The 17781-nt window shown below is 41.8% G+C and overlaps 2 protein-coding genes across 3 annotated transcripts in view; both read right to left on the reverse strand.

Annotated features, from left to right (window-relative positions):
* LOC103463411 (1-phosphatidylinositol 4,5-bisphosphate phosphodiesterase gamma-1-like) overlaps nucleotides 1-7936 on the reverse strand; it is a 25143-nt gene extending 17207 nt beyond the window's left edge. For both annotated transcript variants that reach the window (XR_533507.1, XM_008406735.1), the window contains exon 1: nucleotides 7307-7936. Coding sequence is in view for 1 of the 2 variants with exons in the window: in XM_008406735.1 (XP_008404957.1) it covers nucleotides 7307-7568 (262 nt within the window). In the remaining variant the exon portion in view is untranslated. The remainder of the gene's footprint in view (nucleotides 1-7306) is intronic.
* Nucleotides 7937-8322: 386 nt separating this feature from the next.
* On the reverse strand, nucleotides 8323-17307 carry naprt (nicotinate phosphoribosyltransferase). The gene is made up of 13 exons (XM_008406736.2): nucleotides 16804-17307; nucleotides 15710-15837; nucleotides 15317-15399; nucleotides 14761-14891; nucleotides 14577-14692; nucleotides 13840-14036; nucleotides 13267-13407; nucleotides 13093-13177; nucleotides 12934-13014; nucleotides 12752-12854; nucleotides 12447-12604; nucleotides 11767-11874; nucleotides 8323-11630 (listed from the first exon to the last, which is right to left on the reverse strand). Exons 1-13 carry the CDS (start codon nucleotides 17210-17212, stop codon nucleotides 11544-11546), a joined length of 1827 nt encoding a protein of 608 aa, XP_008404958.2. The 5' UTR covers nucleotides 17213-17307; the 3' UTR covers nucleotides 8323-11543.
* Between the last annotated feature and the right edge of the window lie 474 nt (nucleotides 17308-17781).

The following is a 17781-nucleotide window of genomic DNA, read 5'->3' on the forward strand; positions in this document are numbered from 1 at the left end:
TTTTTTACCAAAATATATTATGTGTTGTATTTTTGTATTTTAAGTCAAATAACCTTATAATGTGTCCATTGTCAAAGAGTCAAAGTCTGACAGTGTGTTAGCAGTGAGTGAAGCTGACTCTGAAGGGTTAAGGTTCAGGAAGCAACCGCAGAATGTGATGTAAACTCTGGACTCTACTTTCACACTTGCAGCAGTTGACACACCCACAAAAAAAACCTCCAGCTTATTGACATAGCAGATGTCCAGTGCAAACACACATAAACACACTCTCATAGACACTCAGCACATTCACACACGGCTGAACGGCTTTACAAAAGTCCCTGAAAACAATTTTCCACAAGTGGAACTTCTTCTACGTAAAATCAGCGACTTTATACCTTTTGGCCACTGAAAAACACGTCTTTACAACTTAAGTTGTTTATTCAGCAGATAGCAGACAAGAAACAAATCATGTTCAAATCAATGTGGGTTGCCTTCAGGAGGTTGTAAATAATCCTGAATCAAAGAGACAAGAGTAGATCTGGTTCTGATCTGAATGGTCTCCATGTGCAGACAGAAGGGAGAATGTTTGGCATGAGATTAACTGAGAGCATCATCTTCTTCACATGGTGGCTGGATTTTAGTTGATCGTTTTAAGAGATCATTCTTTGATCTCCATTCAAGTGTTCAAAAGCAGAAATATAATTTCATATTCAAAAAGGTAAAAAAAAAATAATGTATCACTTTGTTAAAGATAAACATTGACATGCACTGTAAAAACTATTTTTATGTTAAAGAGGCAGTGTTGAAATATTTAAAGCAGTTAAAACAACAATTGATGTTTTCCAATTAATTCTGGCTTGTATTTCTCTATGAAAAAGTTTTCAAATTTATTCAAACTGCACAAAGGTTTCCGTTGTCTGTCCTCACTTCCTGTCTAGTTTAATAACTAATCGTCTCTCTTGTGACGGCACCAAAGACAGATTGTATTGCTCCATACATGGGCATAAAACAGGTAGAAGCAGTTGGGTAGACTATTATTGCTTCAACTACAAAGAGAAGAATAACAGTGCAGGAACCATGGATGGTTAACATGAGGAATAAAAAAAGGGGAAGATTCTTGCAGGTCAGGATACAATGTTCATGTTTAGAGGGCCTGAGTCAAAACATGCATACTTCTGTAGCATCATCAATTTATTTAACCTTTTGACAAATTTGGTACTGTACTAGAAAGCATACAGTGTTGTGCTATGAAACTCTCTCACTATTAAAAGTAATATAGGAAGAAATACCTATATTACCTTATATTCAAGATTTAGTTCTGAAAAACATAAATTAATTTAGTTTCCTACCAGATTAAAACTAACCTAAACTCATGCATTGCAACTGAGCAGCAGTTTGATGGCTATCAACTGTCTTCCTCAGAGTAGAGTCAACTGTAAAGTCTGGTAATGTAAAGCATGCGGTCATCTGCATACAGGTGCACTTGTAGGTCCCTGAAGTGGACCTACAACTACTGCAGGGACCAAAACTGTCCCTGAAGTTGTAGGTCTTTTTTTGCATTCCCTTTATCATTTCCTGCCACTGAGTTTGGGCGTTGGACATTGAGGAAAACAGGCTCTCAGCTCACAACTCCTCCACTTCACAAAAACACACCACAACCTTTTAATCCTGGCCTTTGCAGTAAACATGGCTGTGATAAGGACACAGCACTGCTTCAGCTTCCAGGCAGACATCACCTCTAATGAGCATGAAGGGTCAGAACATGAGAAACATACAGATGACTCAGATCCGATGTTCTACACTAGAATGTTTCCTTATCAGAGCTGCTTCATCGGCAGCTGTCTCTCCCTTCTCAGTTAGCTCTCAGTGCTAGCGTGAAATACAGCTTACGAAAACAGCTGCATGTTCTGTTGACCTGAAATTGCCAGCTGCTCATAATTGCAGAGTATTTCCAGTGAAGTAAACTTGTTCGTGATACAGTTGGCCACATCGTTCCCTGCCAGATGGCACCCCGAGTTTAGACGAAGTCCAAGAAATTCAATCAAACTAAAGAATTACAGAGGTTCTGGTGGAAGTGAACCCTTCAAAAAGTGTCCAATGATGGACTTACATTTGAAATACAATTCTTACATCTTTTATGCTTATATTTTGGAATAACCACAGCAATCTTCACAACTATTGTCCCCTCCCGGGACAAAAAAAAATTGCAAAGAGCATTAAAAGAAATTAAGCTTTTACTTCAGCAACAGAATGTCAGTTCTATTATCATGTGGACAAAAACTTCTTTGGGTCATAGTCCATATGGCTTGGGGCAGAACAGCCTGGTAAATCAAGTGCTTTGCTTATTGGCTTTGCTTTTTCACCATAACAGACTGGAGCAAGGTCCTAATTACTGCAGCCGAGGCCCCTGTCTGTCTATTCATCTCCCACTCTATCCCACAAAACACCAAGCTACTTGAAGTTCTCTGTTTGAGGGAGATAACACTGATTTTATTCAAATTGCCATGTAAATGCATTATCAGCATTTCTTTAATCTAGAGAGCTTATTCACAAACTGATAATATACTGTATCCTGTGAGAATAATTTGATGACATATGAATAACCAGAAGTGGAAAAAAAGCATTGTGTTACTGGAGCCATGAAGTATAGTTGAATATGCAGCAGCGATATTGGATTTTGTACAGAGGGTTGCTAAAAGACGCTCCAACTTTTCATGTCAAAAATCTCATATCAGGAGTGTTCCAGTTCCTTTGTCAAATGTACAACGCAGAAATTTTAAATTCCAGAAACAAGTGTAACACAATAAATCATCAGCATATTTTTTACAGCTTACAACACATGAACTAACCATCAAAGGAGTCATGCGTTGCACTTTTACAAGGCATATAAAGCTCTGTTACTGTTAATATCTGTCTTCAAGCTGATTTAGAATAACAAGAAATGTTTCCATGAGCATGAGGACACAACAATCTTGGACTACCACAAAATACACTGAGTAAGTCAAAAACTGGATTTCAAGGTTGTTTTCCAATGTGCAAAATAAAGTATTTAGCTAAATTTCACTGATGTTAGTTTAGCTTCTGTTTGTAAGGACTTAACTTTAAATTTCATATGAACAAAGAGCTAACATTAACTGTGTCCAAAAGTACTCATTGCACGAGTCAAACCACTCGTAGTACCAGAGGCGCCTCAGTTGTGTTCCATGTCCCTCCTTCCTGCAGAAGATTCAGAGCTTTTGTTTTCAGTCCTTCAATCTGAGACGGGAAGGGAGACACTCCCTGATAACCCAACACTTCCTGTGCCTCAGGATTTTATGCATCCACCGCATGGCAAGGCACTCATCTAAAAGCAAAACACAGAACCAGAGTCTGTGTTCTTGTTTTTTTTTTTTTTTTCATTTCTTTTTAGCTTATTTTAGCATTTTTCCTGGTGTAGTACCCAACTCTACTGAAGCTAAATCCTACTGAAACTCATAGGTCCTGGTTGGAGCTGAAGTGAGAGTCAATCCAAGTTTGGAAAAAAAAAAAAGATATCTGCAGAGATTTGTGTGTGGTAGGATAAAGCAAATATTAAAGCAAACCACAGGAAAAAGAAAAACAAAGAGCTGGCAGAGGTGATGAGTTAGGAGGTCAAACAGATCAATGTGAATAACGACCTCAAAACGCAAAAGAAAAGTGAAAGAAAACAGAGTGCGGCGAGCATATCTGAAAACAAGCAGGGTGTTTAAGTAAACGTGTGGGGGCCGGAAATTTGGAAATTATAGCTGGGAGGAAAAGAATGGAGAGATGAGAGCAGGAGGAAGCAAAGAGGTAGAACTGTAGGAGATAAAGTGAACGAGAGACCCGCTGAGTTCCTGGAATCTGCTGGAGGTTTCGTCCGGTGGGAGGTTGTTTGTAAAGGGCCGATTTGGGGTTACGAAAACGTGTGTGTGTGTGTGTGTGTGTGTGTGTGTGTGTGTGTGTGTGTGTGTGTGTGTGTGTGTGTGTGTGTGTGTGTGTGTGTGTGTGTGTGTGNTGTGTGTGTGTGTGTGTGTGTGTGTGTGTGTGTGTGTGTGTGTGTGTGTGTGTGTGTGTGTGTGTGTGTGTGTGTGTGTGTGTGTGTGTGTAAAAGGAACATTTTCATTACTCTGCATGAGAATGTGTGGATGAATAAACCTGATTGGGAAATATAGTGGGGTTTAAAAACAAAGACAGAATCCTGAAAATGTTTAATTAGAGGAGAAACCAGAAATGAGACAGGAATCTTAGGAAAACCACAACTTCATAATATAAGCAGACAAAAATATTAATCTTTCAAATGAGGAGATGTGTGCAGTGGGTCTGATCAGTCAATGTGCTACATGCAGATTCTGATCAGATTCACTACAGCTGCTGACAATTCTGAACACAAGAAGAGTGAACGAACAAAAGGAACCAAAGGCTGCTCAAAGACAATCTGGAAGAAGTTTTGAATTTGTTTTCTCTGTTTTTGCTTCAGGAAAAGCTTCTAATTTAAAAAATGGGAGCGGACACTTTTCATATCCACTCTATATTCAGACGAAATGCTGGTGTATTCATGTTACGCCTGTTCATACTTTTACTATTCGTTCCTTGTCTTGAGTTACCTACATCTGTCTGATGTGAAACATATCCGACCTGTTCTTCTGAGGCCGAGGGATTATTTTCTTTACAGAGCTCTGCCATAAAGTTAGAAAGACACATGGCAGACAGAAGGAAACTCTATCATGCCAGTTGAGAATGCTTTAAGTCTTTTATTTTTATTTTTTTACTTCTGCGCCAACTTTAACTGCAACAAATCCGTCTTCAGACCACAAAATCCGGGTTGCAGACAATAGCCTCCACGCCCTAGACGGGGCGGATGGACCGCGCGACAAGCGTCTGCTGCTTGGGCCCACATCCAGCCAGGAAGCCTGAGGCCAGTCGAGGATCCGTGCGGCAGCAGCACGCCGCCGTGCCTGGAGAGTTACTGAGAGGTCGAAGTGGAGGAAGCAGAGGTCACAGGGCTGTGCTCAGTCTGTCAGCTGAAGAGGCCGTGACAGCGCGTCAGCTGAGCAGGGACTCGACCGGCCTTTCCACAACAGAATGTCACATTTTGACACGAGGAGGGGGAAGGGACAACTCTGGAAATGTGTGGCTTTGGAAGGTTTAGATACTAAAGACTGAATGGAAATCATTATTTGTTATTTTAAGTTATTTCCTACATCAGCAATTAAAAAGTCTATGACCTGGAGGAAGAAAAACCATCTGAGTGTTGTATTAAGTTCTCTTGTCTATGTGTGTGTATTTTAAGGGGCCGGTTTAGCCAAGCATAGAAAGCTAAAATTGTGAAAGAATTTTTGCTTTTCTGCTTGTTTAAATAAAGGTTAAGGACAGCAGCTCTCTAAAACAACTCAAAAGCAGCAGAGAAGATTTCTGACGCAGCAGCAACCTGCAGGACGACTCTCGTCTCTGCTACGTTTGGCTGACAAAATACACCGGCAGGTCATCAACGCCCGATATGAGACGAACACAAACCAAGCTCCTTCCAGAAAGAATGCAGCAGGAGGAAACAGTTACTGGTGTTGAGTTTCTGTCTCCATCAGCACGATTTCTGACACGTTTGAGTCAACATGACCTGGGGAAAATCTAAACGATGCACAGGAGCTTTGTGATATGCAGTGGCTGGGACGTTTATGGATTCTTGAGAACTGATATGGAAAGCATCCAACCTCCCTGACACAGGAACAGAACGCCTCGTCTCTACTGATATACTGCTGCGCTTCAGTCTGTAGCATCATCTTGTTTGCACAGCCTGGGCCTCCTCGTTGGCTGTCTGACCTGGAAATTGATCTTAGCAAAACTATTTTACAGGATGTATCGTTCCTAAGAGAGAAGGCCTGCGGGAGGAGTTACTAATGAGAAGACTAAAGCAGATTTAGGCCGTATACATTTTTGGTTGTTTAATTTCGTTGTCATGCCACTGTCCAGCCCAACTCTGAGTCCCTCAAAGCCTAAAACTAACAAGCATCCTCGCTGAGTTACAAGTGAACAGACGTCAGCGTGAAGATTCACAATCCATGCTGTGTGATCAGCCAACATCGGTCTGATGTCAACAGATTCTCCAACCTGAGCCGCTGACCTGCGCAGCTCCTCCCATGTCTGTGTTTCCATTGACCATATAACTGGCCAAATTAGAATTACAAAAAATAAAACGCTTGGAACACAGCAATAAAAAAATAAAAATAATTTTCTGATAAGTTTTTGCGCAAGAATGTATTTCACAAAACTGCGATGGAAACACTTTTTTTTCACATCACACGAATAACATAATCAACAAACGGATGTTACCACAGGTGGGAAAGACAAAGAAGAAGACAGGGAGTGGTAGGAGGAGATGATGGCGCAGCATGTTTTTCAATTACTTATAGCATGAATAAACTTATGCATGTGTGATTTTAGTTGTGTTTCTTCCGTAATGGAAACACTGAAATTGCAAAATTGGGATTTTTTGAAAAAAGCGGAATATCGAAAAAGTTTTGAGCACATTTGTGAAGGACAAGCAGCTCCTGACTGATGTTCTCCTTGCCTGCTTTATGATTTTAGGTTGCCTGCTATTGCTTGATAGGTTTGCAGCTGTAGCAAACTCCTTCCAGATCACCAAACAATACCGTGAGGGAGGCGGGCTACAAACTGGACAGGTTGCCAGTCTATCCAGCCATGCAAACACACACGCATACAACTTATGAATCTAATTAACCTAACAGATGTATTTTTAGACTGTGGGAGGAAGCTGGAGTACCTGGAGAGAACCTATGCATGCATAGGGAGAACATGCAAACAAACCCAGACTGGGATTCAGATCCAGGTCCTTCTTCCTGCATGACATCAGTGCTACAAACTGTGCCACTGTTTTCCCCCCCTTTCCCATAATAATGTGCTACCAACCCAAATTAAATATGTTTGTGTGTGTATGTGTATATGAAAAAAATTTGGCTCATAAACTATATGTTTATAAGCCACATGTTGAGTTAATTTTGGTTTTGCAGCCAATTCATTTGCACCATCTTCTTAGATAAAATCATTTTCTTACTGTTTTCTGTCTGTTTTTTGTGTTTTGCTGCTTCATTGTAGTCACTCTGCCGTTTCATACACATCTGGATTTGGACTGAACCTATTTTCTGCCACATGCACTCTGACAGTCCTCATTGCACACCGCACAGTTCAATGCCTGCGATTCAAATTGCTTCCTAGTTAAAACATGCATGGTCGCCCTTAGTGACATTCTAAAAGATTAAAAGGGCGAAGCAGGTCCAGAAGTGCACTCCTCTGAGCTGCCAACACTCACCTTCTCCTTCCATCTTATCCGGACTCCTGCCCCACACTATCTGCCTGGTGACCTGCCTGATCTGGAACGTCTTCCTCTCGGGCCTCTGGGACTTTTTCTGGTGGAAGATGGTCATCACTGTGCCCATCTCCAGGCTTTCGAGGATGCGGGGCCCGACCTCGGTCCAGTCCAGCATCCTGGAGGCCATGGCCGGAGCGACGGCACCGCAGGCGGCCTCCTCTGCGCAGCCATTGAGGCAGCCGCTGAACCTGGCTGCGCACATCCTCACTGCATAGCTGGGATCAGGATCACTGATCTGCTGAGGGGGGCTTTAATTATGAGCAGGATCCCGGTCCTTCAGCCAATGCGCAGAGGAGCACCGCTATCTTGCATATCCAAACCCACTGGTGCCAGGAGGGAATCTGGGAATCTCAGGACAGCCAGCGTGATTACAACGACAATTTCTTAGGGAAAAAACAAGCTGGAAGACATCCCTCAGCAGCAGCCGCAGAGCTGACACGCCAAAATGTCTGAGATGTGAATTATGCTCTGGTCCTCCAGAGGGGGAGTGGATCCCTGTGTTATCCTTTCCAGATGCTTCTGGCAGCACACCAGTGAAATCCACTCAGGGTTAGTTCTCATCACCGCTGGGCTCAGTTCGCGTTTTCCTTCTGGTCCTCCCCGAGTCCTCGACAGCAGAGAAAGGAGCAGCGCAGTCCGGCTGTAAATCCTCACTGGCACCGCCGCCGCCGCCGCCTGTCGCCGCCGCTGGGGTGATAGACAGAAATGTCCCACTGCTGGGTTCAGGAGATCCGAGTCAGAACGAGGTGACAGAAACACAGACTTATGTAATGAAGGGTCTACAAACACGCCGAGGCGGGAGCAGCAGCTTGGAGTAACCGTGACTGGTTTAAAGTCCCCGGCTCCTCCTCGTCCGGGACTCGATCCTGCGCCTCCCTCAGCTCCAGCAGCAGAGGGCTGAAAGGAAACCGGGGCAGGCAGACCGGAAAGGCTCGATCAGATTTTTTTTTTTTTTTTCTCCCCTCCTTTTTGTTGCTGCTGGAAGGATCAGAGGGAGTGTGGGGGGCGAGGGGAGTGGGGTGAAAGTAGAGCTGAGAGAGAAGGAGGGGAGGCAGAGAGGAGAGCGACCTCTGCAGGACAGCAAGAGATCTGCAGCTTGGAGGCAGGGAGGATTTTCTCTCCCGTTAATGGGTCAAATCTCCTTAAACTCAGTAGGTCAAAAATGGTTCAAATAACAGGGGTTGCTCACATGTATCCTGTATGTCACATGGGAATGTTTTTCCCCTTCAACTAGACTAGATTTGTTGTCAGGATCCTGAAACATTTGACAGACATTATTTTTTAGATTTATAGATATATAGATATAGAAATCTGAACAACTCCCAACTTTTATCTAGGGGTTTTCAATAAATGTGAATTAATTCAGGTTAAAGCACAATCCTTGCACTTGGTTGCTGGCCATAAGGCCACTTTCTGCATATTTTATCCCAGTTTAGAAACTTTTAAACCGTTTAACCATTGTTTTTATAATGTCTGTTATCATTTAGTCAGATGTTATGCTGGACTCAAAATGTGGGCTTGTATTATTTTTTTATTGTTTATCTATTCATTGCTCACTCTTTCTTTGTAAGTTCACCTATATGACCTATGAGTTATTCACCTACAAAGTTCATAATCAACTGAAGTGTAAAGAACGTTGTGTGCTCAGCATGACACAAAAAAAGCACCACATAATTTCTGACCATTTACACATCTCTAAGAGTGATTATTATTTATTTTTTTCCCCCAATTTAATCTACAAAAATAATCCTTATTTAATAAAACCCTTCATATTTGAAGTTAACTGGATTAGGTTACTCTTGTGTCCTCACTGTTCAGTTTACTTGTATTAGGACTTAAAGTCAATGTAATCACCATTAGAAGTAAATTAGAGGTTACCTTCCTCAAAATAACTGGATAAAGCAATGACTCACAGCAAGAACTGGAAGCTTACATTGTAAATTCCTGGCTAAAGCAGTGAGTTATGCATATATCCATTAGAATTTGACATTTACACGATGCATTTTTGTCCCTCCACCACAATTAGTTTATGACTATAAAGCCACTTTCTTCCATTACTGGTACTTAACTTTAAAATGGATATGTCACCCAGCATCTCTCGCAATTGTAAGAAGGCTGTAAAACAGCACACATGCGAAGTATGTGAGTGCCAACTGATCCACCTCAGGGGGACGAGTCGGTCATGGATGATATCACGTCCTCTCCATGTCTAATAGGCACCATATGTCCACTGGGTGTATCTGGGCTCGTACTGCTGCTGGACAAGAAGGCGACCAATCAGAATCGAAACAAACTTTCTTTTACAAAGAGGAAGCAGGGGGGTGGAGAACCTATGCAGGAGTCTAGAGAGATGATGGACCTTCAATCTTGGAAGCCTGATTCAAGGACACGTAAGAGTACAGTTCTCATATTTATAACACATTTCAAATAACAGTATTTTTCTGCTACCAATAGAGGGCAACAAAGTCCACAAACTGGAGGAAGGAGGGATGATTTGGGCAAAAGAGAAAACCTTTGAAGCTGTAACTGAATTTATTAGACAAAATGGAAACATATTAAAATAAGCAATACTGTCATGTCTACTTGACATAAGCTTAAAAACATGGTTTTAGAGTTTGGAGGTACTGATGCTAGACTTAATCAAAATCCCCACATGGTCTTAATTTACATTCCTCAGCAGATTTAGATCAATGGAGCTTTAACTGAAAGAGCTCATATGTTTTGCCGTCTTGTGTCCTTCAGCGGAGCATTTTGAGGACGCAGTTGATCTAAAAAGTTGTAGAAGTCTACACCAAACTCGCATATTTGCAGGTTCTTCATGAAAAATGTTTGAAAGCTTTCTCTAAAGATGTCACCCAAAAAAACCCTACATCTTTCTGCCTCTCATTTTCTAAGTTGGTTCAGTTAGAAACAGGATTTGATGCCAACTCTGCAAAGAGATGGTTTATATGACGCATGAAGTTACTTATGATGAACATAAACATACTGCGTTTAAACAACACCAGGTTGCATGGCAGGATGGCGCATGTAAGCTGCAAAACATTCCTCTGAGTCACAACACTCCGTCAGAGTTCATCTTAATGTTTGTTTTTTTTTACCTTCTTTTCTATAAATTATCAGCTTTTACATTTGGGAAGGAAATATTTTATCTTCCATTTCTAAAACTGCAAGAACTACTTTACTTTCACTTGAAAAGAAACTTCTATGTTTACATGAGAATTTGAAGAAAAAAACGGTGTTGGACAGGTACTAATATCCAAAATTAACATTATGTGATATTCTAATCTTAAAAGCTGTGCTTTCATTAGCCGTACGTAAAAAAAATTTCATAACAAAAAAAATAAAGGCTTGAAAAAAAAAACATTTTTTTTTTTCCTTGTGTATTTACTGAAAAAAATGGTTTTCAATAATATTCAGACTTATGGAATATGTCTGAATTATAGCCTTATAGCACTTAAAGCTATAAGTCTTTAAATTAGACTCAGGCTAATTTCATATGTGCTCCTAAGCCGCCTGTCTGATCTTATTTAAATTACCAGGTTCTCAGATTTTGCACCGGGGCAGGTGGGAAGTGACACGATCAAAATTAAACAACAAACCAAACAAGACTGGTAGATGTGACAGATGCTCCATTTAGTTTACACGGTCCTGTCAAAGTATTTAGAAACATTACAGCAGAAAGTCATGGATTTTATCAGCTCGGATTGCAGAAATGCTCCAGAGCATTTTACACACATGATGACCTATATTTCCTTTTGCAAACACAGCGTGTTGTATGTAATGTCATGTCTCGTGCGCACGCAGATCAATTCAGGACCACAAACGTTTTATACTGGAGTGAAAGTCAGGTGGTCCGCATTAATAATCAAAACAACGCTCCCACCAAAAAAATGTGAACGTTAAAACCTGCAATATGAGCGTAACCCAAGTTACACCGCCCACTTTGCTTTTACCAGATTTTTATAAAACATTCTAACAGCTAGCAAAAACATATGCTGAGTACCATTTACTGAAGTGATTTGTTTATCCCCACAAGCCCTGATGCCCCCCTCCCCACCCCATCCCCCCTTCCTACTCTGTTCAATCGAGCTTGAGATAATCAGTGCTAGAGACCGAAGTCAACTTCAGCTTGTACACATTTGACTGCGAGGCACTTTGGAAACAAACAAAAACATTCTTAGTTGGCTAACAGAAAGTTGCTGTCGCTGTTGCTGCCTTTTTGGAGCTCTGTAACCAAGTTGCGGAGTTTCACTGAGAGCGCCACCTGGTGGGAAAGAAAACCATCTGCTTAAAGTTCTTCGAATGAAGAAAGTCTAATGCAGTATTTTTATTTTTCTGTTAAGTGAGACTGAGGAAATCTAAGTAGGTTTGCATAGGATGCAGACCAGATTTAAACTCACTGTGTAAGAGTCAGGCTCCTGCAGCCTCTTATGTCGAGGGTGCAGGGTCTGCAGGGAGCTCTGGACCTTTGCTCTAGTTTCTGCAGCACTGCACAGCGGCTCTGTGACCTAGAAAAAATGGGACACAGTTTAAGTAAGACAAAAAGTCCCTTCTCAGTCTAGATTTGTAAAAAAAAAAAAAAGATCTTGTTTTGTCCTGATTAATGGTGTTCAGAAGACGGAAGACTGAATAACTTGAATATTAAGACAAGATGTTAAGATGCCATGTCGGTTTTTGTATGAACCGACATGGCAACGACACGGTTAACTAACAGTGTTAATTAACACTGTTAGTTAACAGTGTTAATGAAATGATAGTTATATCAAAGTTCCTCAAGGAATTTCCTTTGTATATTGTGACAAAAAACTCAAACTTAAACTCTACATCTAATAATTAAATGAAAAGCACCAAAAAACCAATTTGGATAATTAAGTCTCATTGCTTACAAAAAAAAACCCTGTTGTAATAACATATTGTTTGGTTTGCATGTGCAGACAATAAAACCAGGGTTGCACGATGGACGAAGAGGACAGGGTGCGGCTTCAGAGAACACCTGAAATGTTTCATCTCTTTCTCAGTGCATGAACTGATTTTAAGTGTTTGGGGAAAATAGTTTTAAAAGCTTGATGTAGAGACTAACCTGGCCTTTTAGGAAGACTTCCTTTCGCAGACAGGTCACCTGAGCCGGAGTGACTGAAACAGATGAGTTATCGCCCCCTAGAGGATAACAAGTCAATGTACACCCAGCCTCAGGAGGAGGCTCGACCATCAGACACAACAAGTCCAGGAAGCAATGACCTGCAGGGGGAAACAAACAGGAAGTTATGTTTGCAGCAAGATCAGGAGCAGCACCTGGTTCCACAAAACAAAAATACGGAGCTACACCAGGAGAGCAGGGTGAGTATGCCCACAGGTGAAAAGTGGAGTAAACATGCTGAATCTCACCGTCAGCATCCAACAGTCGATAGATGGCTTTCCTCCCTGCAACAGTGCTTTTCTGTGGGTCCTCGCTGATCTTCATCCTTGGTCTTCCTCTCACCTCCACCAGCTTGGAGCACAAACATCACAACACAGAGCTCAACACGATGGAGCCATCTGAGCGTGGTCACCGGTGGTTGAGATATTACCTTATAGACGCAGCCCAGAGACGGCTGCTTGGTGCAGGTCACCAGATGCGTTCCGACGCCAATCACATTGATCTCATTCTCCTGAAGCAAAACATAGAAAAAAAAATTTAATTTGAAACTTTCAATAAAAGCTGATGTTAATAATAATACTTCAGTCACCTTCTTGTTGAGTTCAGCCATGCTTTCCTCTGAGATGTTGTTGGTCCCTACGATGATCAGAGAGTTAAATGTTGATACGGAGAACCTGCAGATGAGAGAGGCAATAGATTCTCCAAAATAGCCAAGACAAACTTAAGAAAACCTACACGCATATGCATCATGCACCTGACTCACTGCTCGCCGCAGAGTCGAAACACCCGACGGACTTCAATGGACTGCCTGCAGAGGTCTCCGCTGTCCAGGCGGACCCCCACAGGCTTGTAACCCAGTTCACACAACGCCAAGGCCACGGCGCAGAAGTTCAACAGTCCACTACTACAACACATAAAAGGAAATACTTTATTAACCAGGTCTCATTACATATTCTCAGACACACAAACTGCTACTAGTGAACATCAATAAGGAAGGAGATGTTTTGGGTGGGTAATTAAGGAAGTCAGTAAGTAAGTAAGGTTCCTTTTGGTATCAGTATTTTTTGCATTGAAAAATATTTTTATTTTGGAAATATTCAACACTTGTTGTCAGTTGAGCAAATGTTTTCCATATTCTAGATTTTCCGCGTGGTGTATAGGAACCCTGTTTGACCTGGGTTAATCAAATCCTCAAGGAAGTGACCACTATAGGTCTTAGGTACGTTTTTTGATTCTATTGAGTGAGAGTGAGGGGCTGAAGGAGTTGATGACATCAAATCACCCAGTAACTCCAAAACAACAGAATAAAACCCCAGATAAGAGTGTCAGGAGTTACCATCCCACGCTGTAGCTGTCAATCACAGGCAGGAAGTTCTGAGGGTAGGCGACGGCATAGGAGAGGAAAGCTGCCAGCTCGCCCTCATGGATTTTCCCAGGCTCCGCTCCCATCAGCTCACAGACTCTCCTCAACCAGCCTTTAGTCAGAGAAATGATGTCGACTGGATTGGGGTCTCCATTCGCTGTCACAAGTGTCTGAGAGGGAACAAATGCGGCAAGTTCACAAAACAGTCAGAGCTAAATCAGACCTCAGGATGCTAAGGAACTCTGTTACTCAAATCACAGAACGCTCTTCTGACAAGTATCTGATTTAAGTTTTATGCCCCAAATTCTTTTTAATGTTGATAAAGTAGTTAAAGAAACAAGAAGTTGTTACTTTGACTTAAACGTTTCTAATTGTTTAACATGTCAGACAAGTACTTCACACAACTCAGACAAGCTAGACTTCAAAACTTGTCTAATTTGTTTGAGCTTTTTGCCTTGCTTTTTGAAGCTAGGCAAAAAGCCTAGTACATTATTACATTGCTAAAGCTCTAGCTCTAGCTTTAGCAATGTACTATTATTGTACTGATCCTGGTATCAACAAAGAATGTCAATAATTTGTCAAAGAATTTGTAAAATAAGGTACAATCACAGCATTACTCCCACTTCCAATTCAAAATTACTGTTTGGACAATCAGTCCTGATACTTTAAAGCTAAAAACTGCCAACATGAGGCCACTGACAAGGTGTTACCTGTGGCCAGACCTCCTCCAAGGAGTTGAAGGAAGTGACATAAGAGTGTGCTATTGTCCCCGCAACAGGAATCCCAAATAGAAAACCAGCCTGAACGTTACTGGTGAGATCAAACCCTGGAAGACAGATTGCTGGTGAGTCTCTGAAGGTGTTGGTTTTGGAAGGACCAGGCTTGTCCACTCACCTCCGATGTGTGTGTATCGCGAGGCGGTCAGCCCTCCGTCTGGCCCCTGTGCCCGTCGGAGGCCCATCTCTAGCAGCCTCCTCTGGTGTCCGGCCGCCAGGCGGAAACGAGCTGCGTTACTGCAGACCAGACTGAGAGGAGGAAAAAAACAGAACATGGGAGACTGAAATCAGGGCAAATTCAAGGAAATTAAACAGGAAGCAGAGGCTAAATTATCCTGTGCATAAACTATTTTGGCAGAAAAATAAAAAAGTTAAACCTTTGTTTGCATGTGTAAGCTAAAAAATGTTTTGCTGTTCCTGCTTACTTCCTGCTTAATGATAGGTTTCATAAAATAGATTGCAACAAATATTATGTTAACATACTGAAGCAACATTTGAAGTCATCAGAGAGGAAGCAAAAGCTTTTGAATCAACAATCATCCTAATAGCTCACTTCCACTGAGCCGTACGAAACAGGTCAGTTCAATCAAATATTTGATCTGGCTAGACTAGATGATTTTAGATGCAAGTAAAAGCAGTTCCTTTATCCGCCGACCCAAATCTGAAGCTTTTACCTCGCGTAATTGACCAAACACAGTAAACTGGTCTCCAGCAGCTGAACCACAGCCAGCGGACCCTCTACCTCCATTAGAGGCACCTGTAGGTGTGAGAAACCTGTCAGTTTGTTATACACTGCTCAAAAAAATAAAGGGAACACTTAAACAACACAATATAACTCCAAGTAAATCAAACTTCTGTGAAATCAAACTGTCCACTTAGGAAGCAACACTGATTGACAACAGGGACCCTCGTCGGGTCAATCAGTGTTGCTTCCTAAGTGGACAGTTTGATTTCACAGAAGTTTGATTTACTTGGAGTTATATTGTGTTGTTTAAGTGTTCCCTTTATTTTTTTGAGCAGTATATTTCCTCCACCATGACTGCAGCAGTGACGGGGCAGAAACTCACCCTGGCGAACACCACAGAACCTTCCGGGAGGGAGCGTATCATCACGGCCGAACAGTCGAGGCCTCGCAGGAAGTCGAAAAAGGCAGGGTCGGTGTTGGGAGGCAGGACGGAGCGCAGGAACTGCACATCTGTATCCACAAACACAGCTGGAGCTTGACCATAATACTTTTTATTAGGAGTCATGTGCTCTAATACGCAACATGGATGACCCGTAAGGTCATAGAACTGAATCTAATGAGCAGCTAATCCAAATCAGCAGACATCAGCGGTGTGACTTGAATCCACCTGTCAGCAGCTGCAGTAAGCCATTTTTAAAAAAATGTTCATCCCCTTTTGATTGTTCTCACACAAGCATAAACTTCATTGCATTTAATTAGGATCTGATGTAACACACCAACACAAYATAGTGCATGCATCATATTGCAAAGTCAAATTTCTTTTGATGCATATATTTTTATTAAACAACTGAAGGCAACAGTTACTTCATGTGCTATACAATGGCACTGTGTCTGGAAAACACAGCACCCCTTTAAATCAAGCTAACACCCACTTGGTTTGGAGTTGATTGGTATTCCAACTTTTCATTTTTCTTTATTTTGCAACTAAAATACAAATATTTTTGTTCAATTCAAAGCGCAAAATACTTTGAATTGTCTTGTTAAAATGAGCTTTACAAATTAGCGTATTACAGTTTAAGACATTTTCTAAAAGCCTCCATTAGTAGCTTTCATGCGCGCAGTATGATCCGTCTCTTTAGGGTACCAATTACTTCATCCGTTGTTTGTGTCCCGTTTCTTCTTTTCTTCATGTGGGCCTCTTAATCTGTGCAACACACAGTAGTCTGTAGATTGTTCTTGGTGTTCGTGTAAAAGGACAGAGCTAAAGGTCAAAATCTGCAGAAATGCTGTACTGGAGCTCACGTCTTCTCACGCTGGGTGAGTTGCACAACCAACTCGGTGTGTGTCAACAAGAGTGTAAAAGAAAAGTCCCACTTCCTGATCCGTAACCATAATGTAGCTGGTTCCGTGGGGTTTTTAAGGATTATGATGACAAGCGCGACGGCAACACTAGAAGGTAAAAGGCTGAACGCTCACCTTGATCAGTGAGGCGAAAGCTCCGGAGGAACAGCAGGCAGTCATTCAGCCCAGCGAACAGCGAGAAGCCGCCGCCGAACGGGTTGTCCCTGAAGAACATCTCGAACACGGCGGGCTCCTGGTGCCGGCCGGCCCGCCAGTACGCGTAGGCCATGGTGAACTGGTACAGGTCGGTGAGCAGAGGCGGGACCCGCTCCCGGACCGAGCGCTCCATGAGCCCGCATGTGTCTGTGGACGGAGCTGCCATGTTCCCCGGGCTGAGGCTGAGCACAGGATCCTCGTTTCTGATGCTGCTTGGATCTCTGGGACTTGCAGTTCCACAAACATCCACACGAGTCCAGCACCGACTGTGGTGAGGAACAGTTCTCCCTGTAAAAATAACGGGATGCTGCACAGCTTGTTTTGCCATCAAATTTGATAAATCCACAAGCTTGACGCAGGACGTCCTACTGAAATGTACATTTAAAATATAATAAACCTCTGATAACACTCAAAAATATTCTTGTTATTTTCATGTCATTTTTTTTGATCAACTGCTTTCTAGTTATTTTATTTTGTTGTTGTTTTTCGGTCTAGCCAACAATGACTTATGAATCCTTCAAACATGAATAATTTCTAAATCCCAAAGATGCTTTCAACACATTCTATTAAAAAGAATCAGTTTTAGGTATTCAGTTCTTTAGGCTCTCAGGAACCAGCAGTCTGATAAAGATATAAATGGTTTGAAACATAACACACAGTTTAAAGACCCACAGATGAAAACATCCAGCAGATGATATACTAAACTATCCATATCTTAGGTGCTGGATTAGAATGTTATTTTCTATTCACATGATCTTTGTTGGTTTTGTTTAGTTGTGAGCCTGGCTAACTGTGATACTACACCTGAACATAAAGCAATGATAAAGTCAGTCACAAGTAACCTTTACATTCCTGACTTTGTTTTTTCTTTCATTTCCATCATTGCAATGACTATTA

Source organism: Poecilia reticulata, linkage group LG4 (genome assembly GCF_000633615.1).
Source record: "Poecilia reticulata strain Guanapo linkage group LG4, Guppy_female_1.0+MT, whole genome shotgun sequence".
NCBI lineage: Eukaryota > Metazoa > Chordata > Actinopteri > Cyprinodontiformes > Poeciliidae > Poecilia > Poecilia reticulata.

Excerpts from the sequence above, each read along its gene's own strand:
- naprt (XM_008406736.2), bottom strand. The coding sequence starts at position 17,212 with ATGGCAAAACAAGCTGTGCAGCATCCCGTTATTTTTACAGGGAGAACT. Across the intron at positions 12,855-12,933 it reads CTCTGGGCTGCGTCTATAAG|CTGGTGGAGGTGAGAGGAAG; the intron begins GTAATATCTCAA and ends TTGTGCTCCAAG. Across the intron at positions 11,631-11,766 it reads AGGAGCCTGACTCTTACACA|GTGGCGCTCTCAGTGAAACT; the intron begins GTGAGTTTAAAT and ends CTTTCCCACCAG.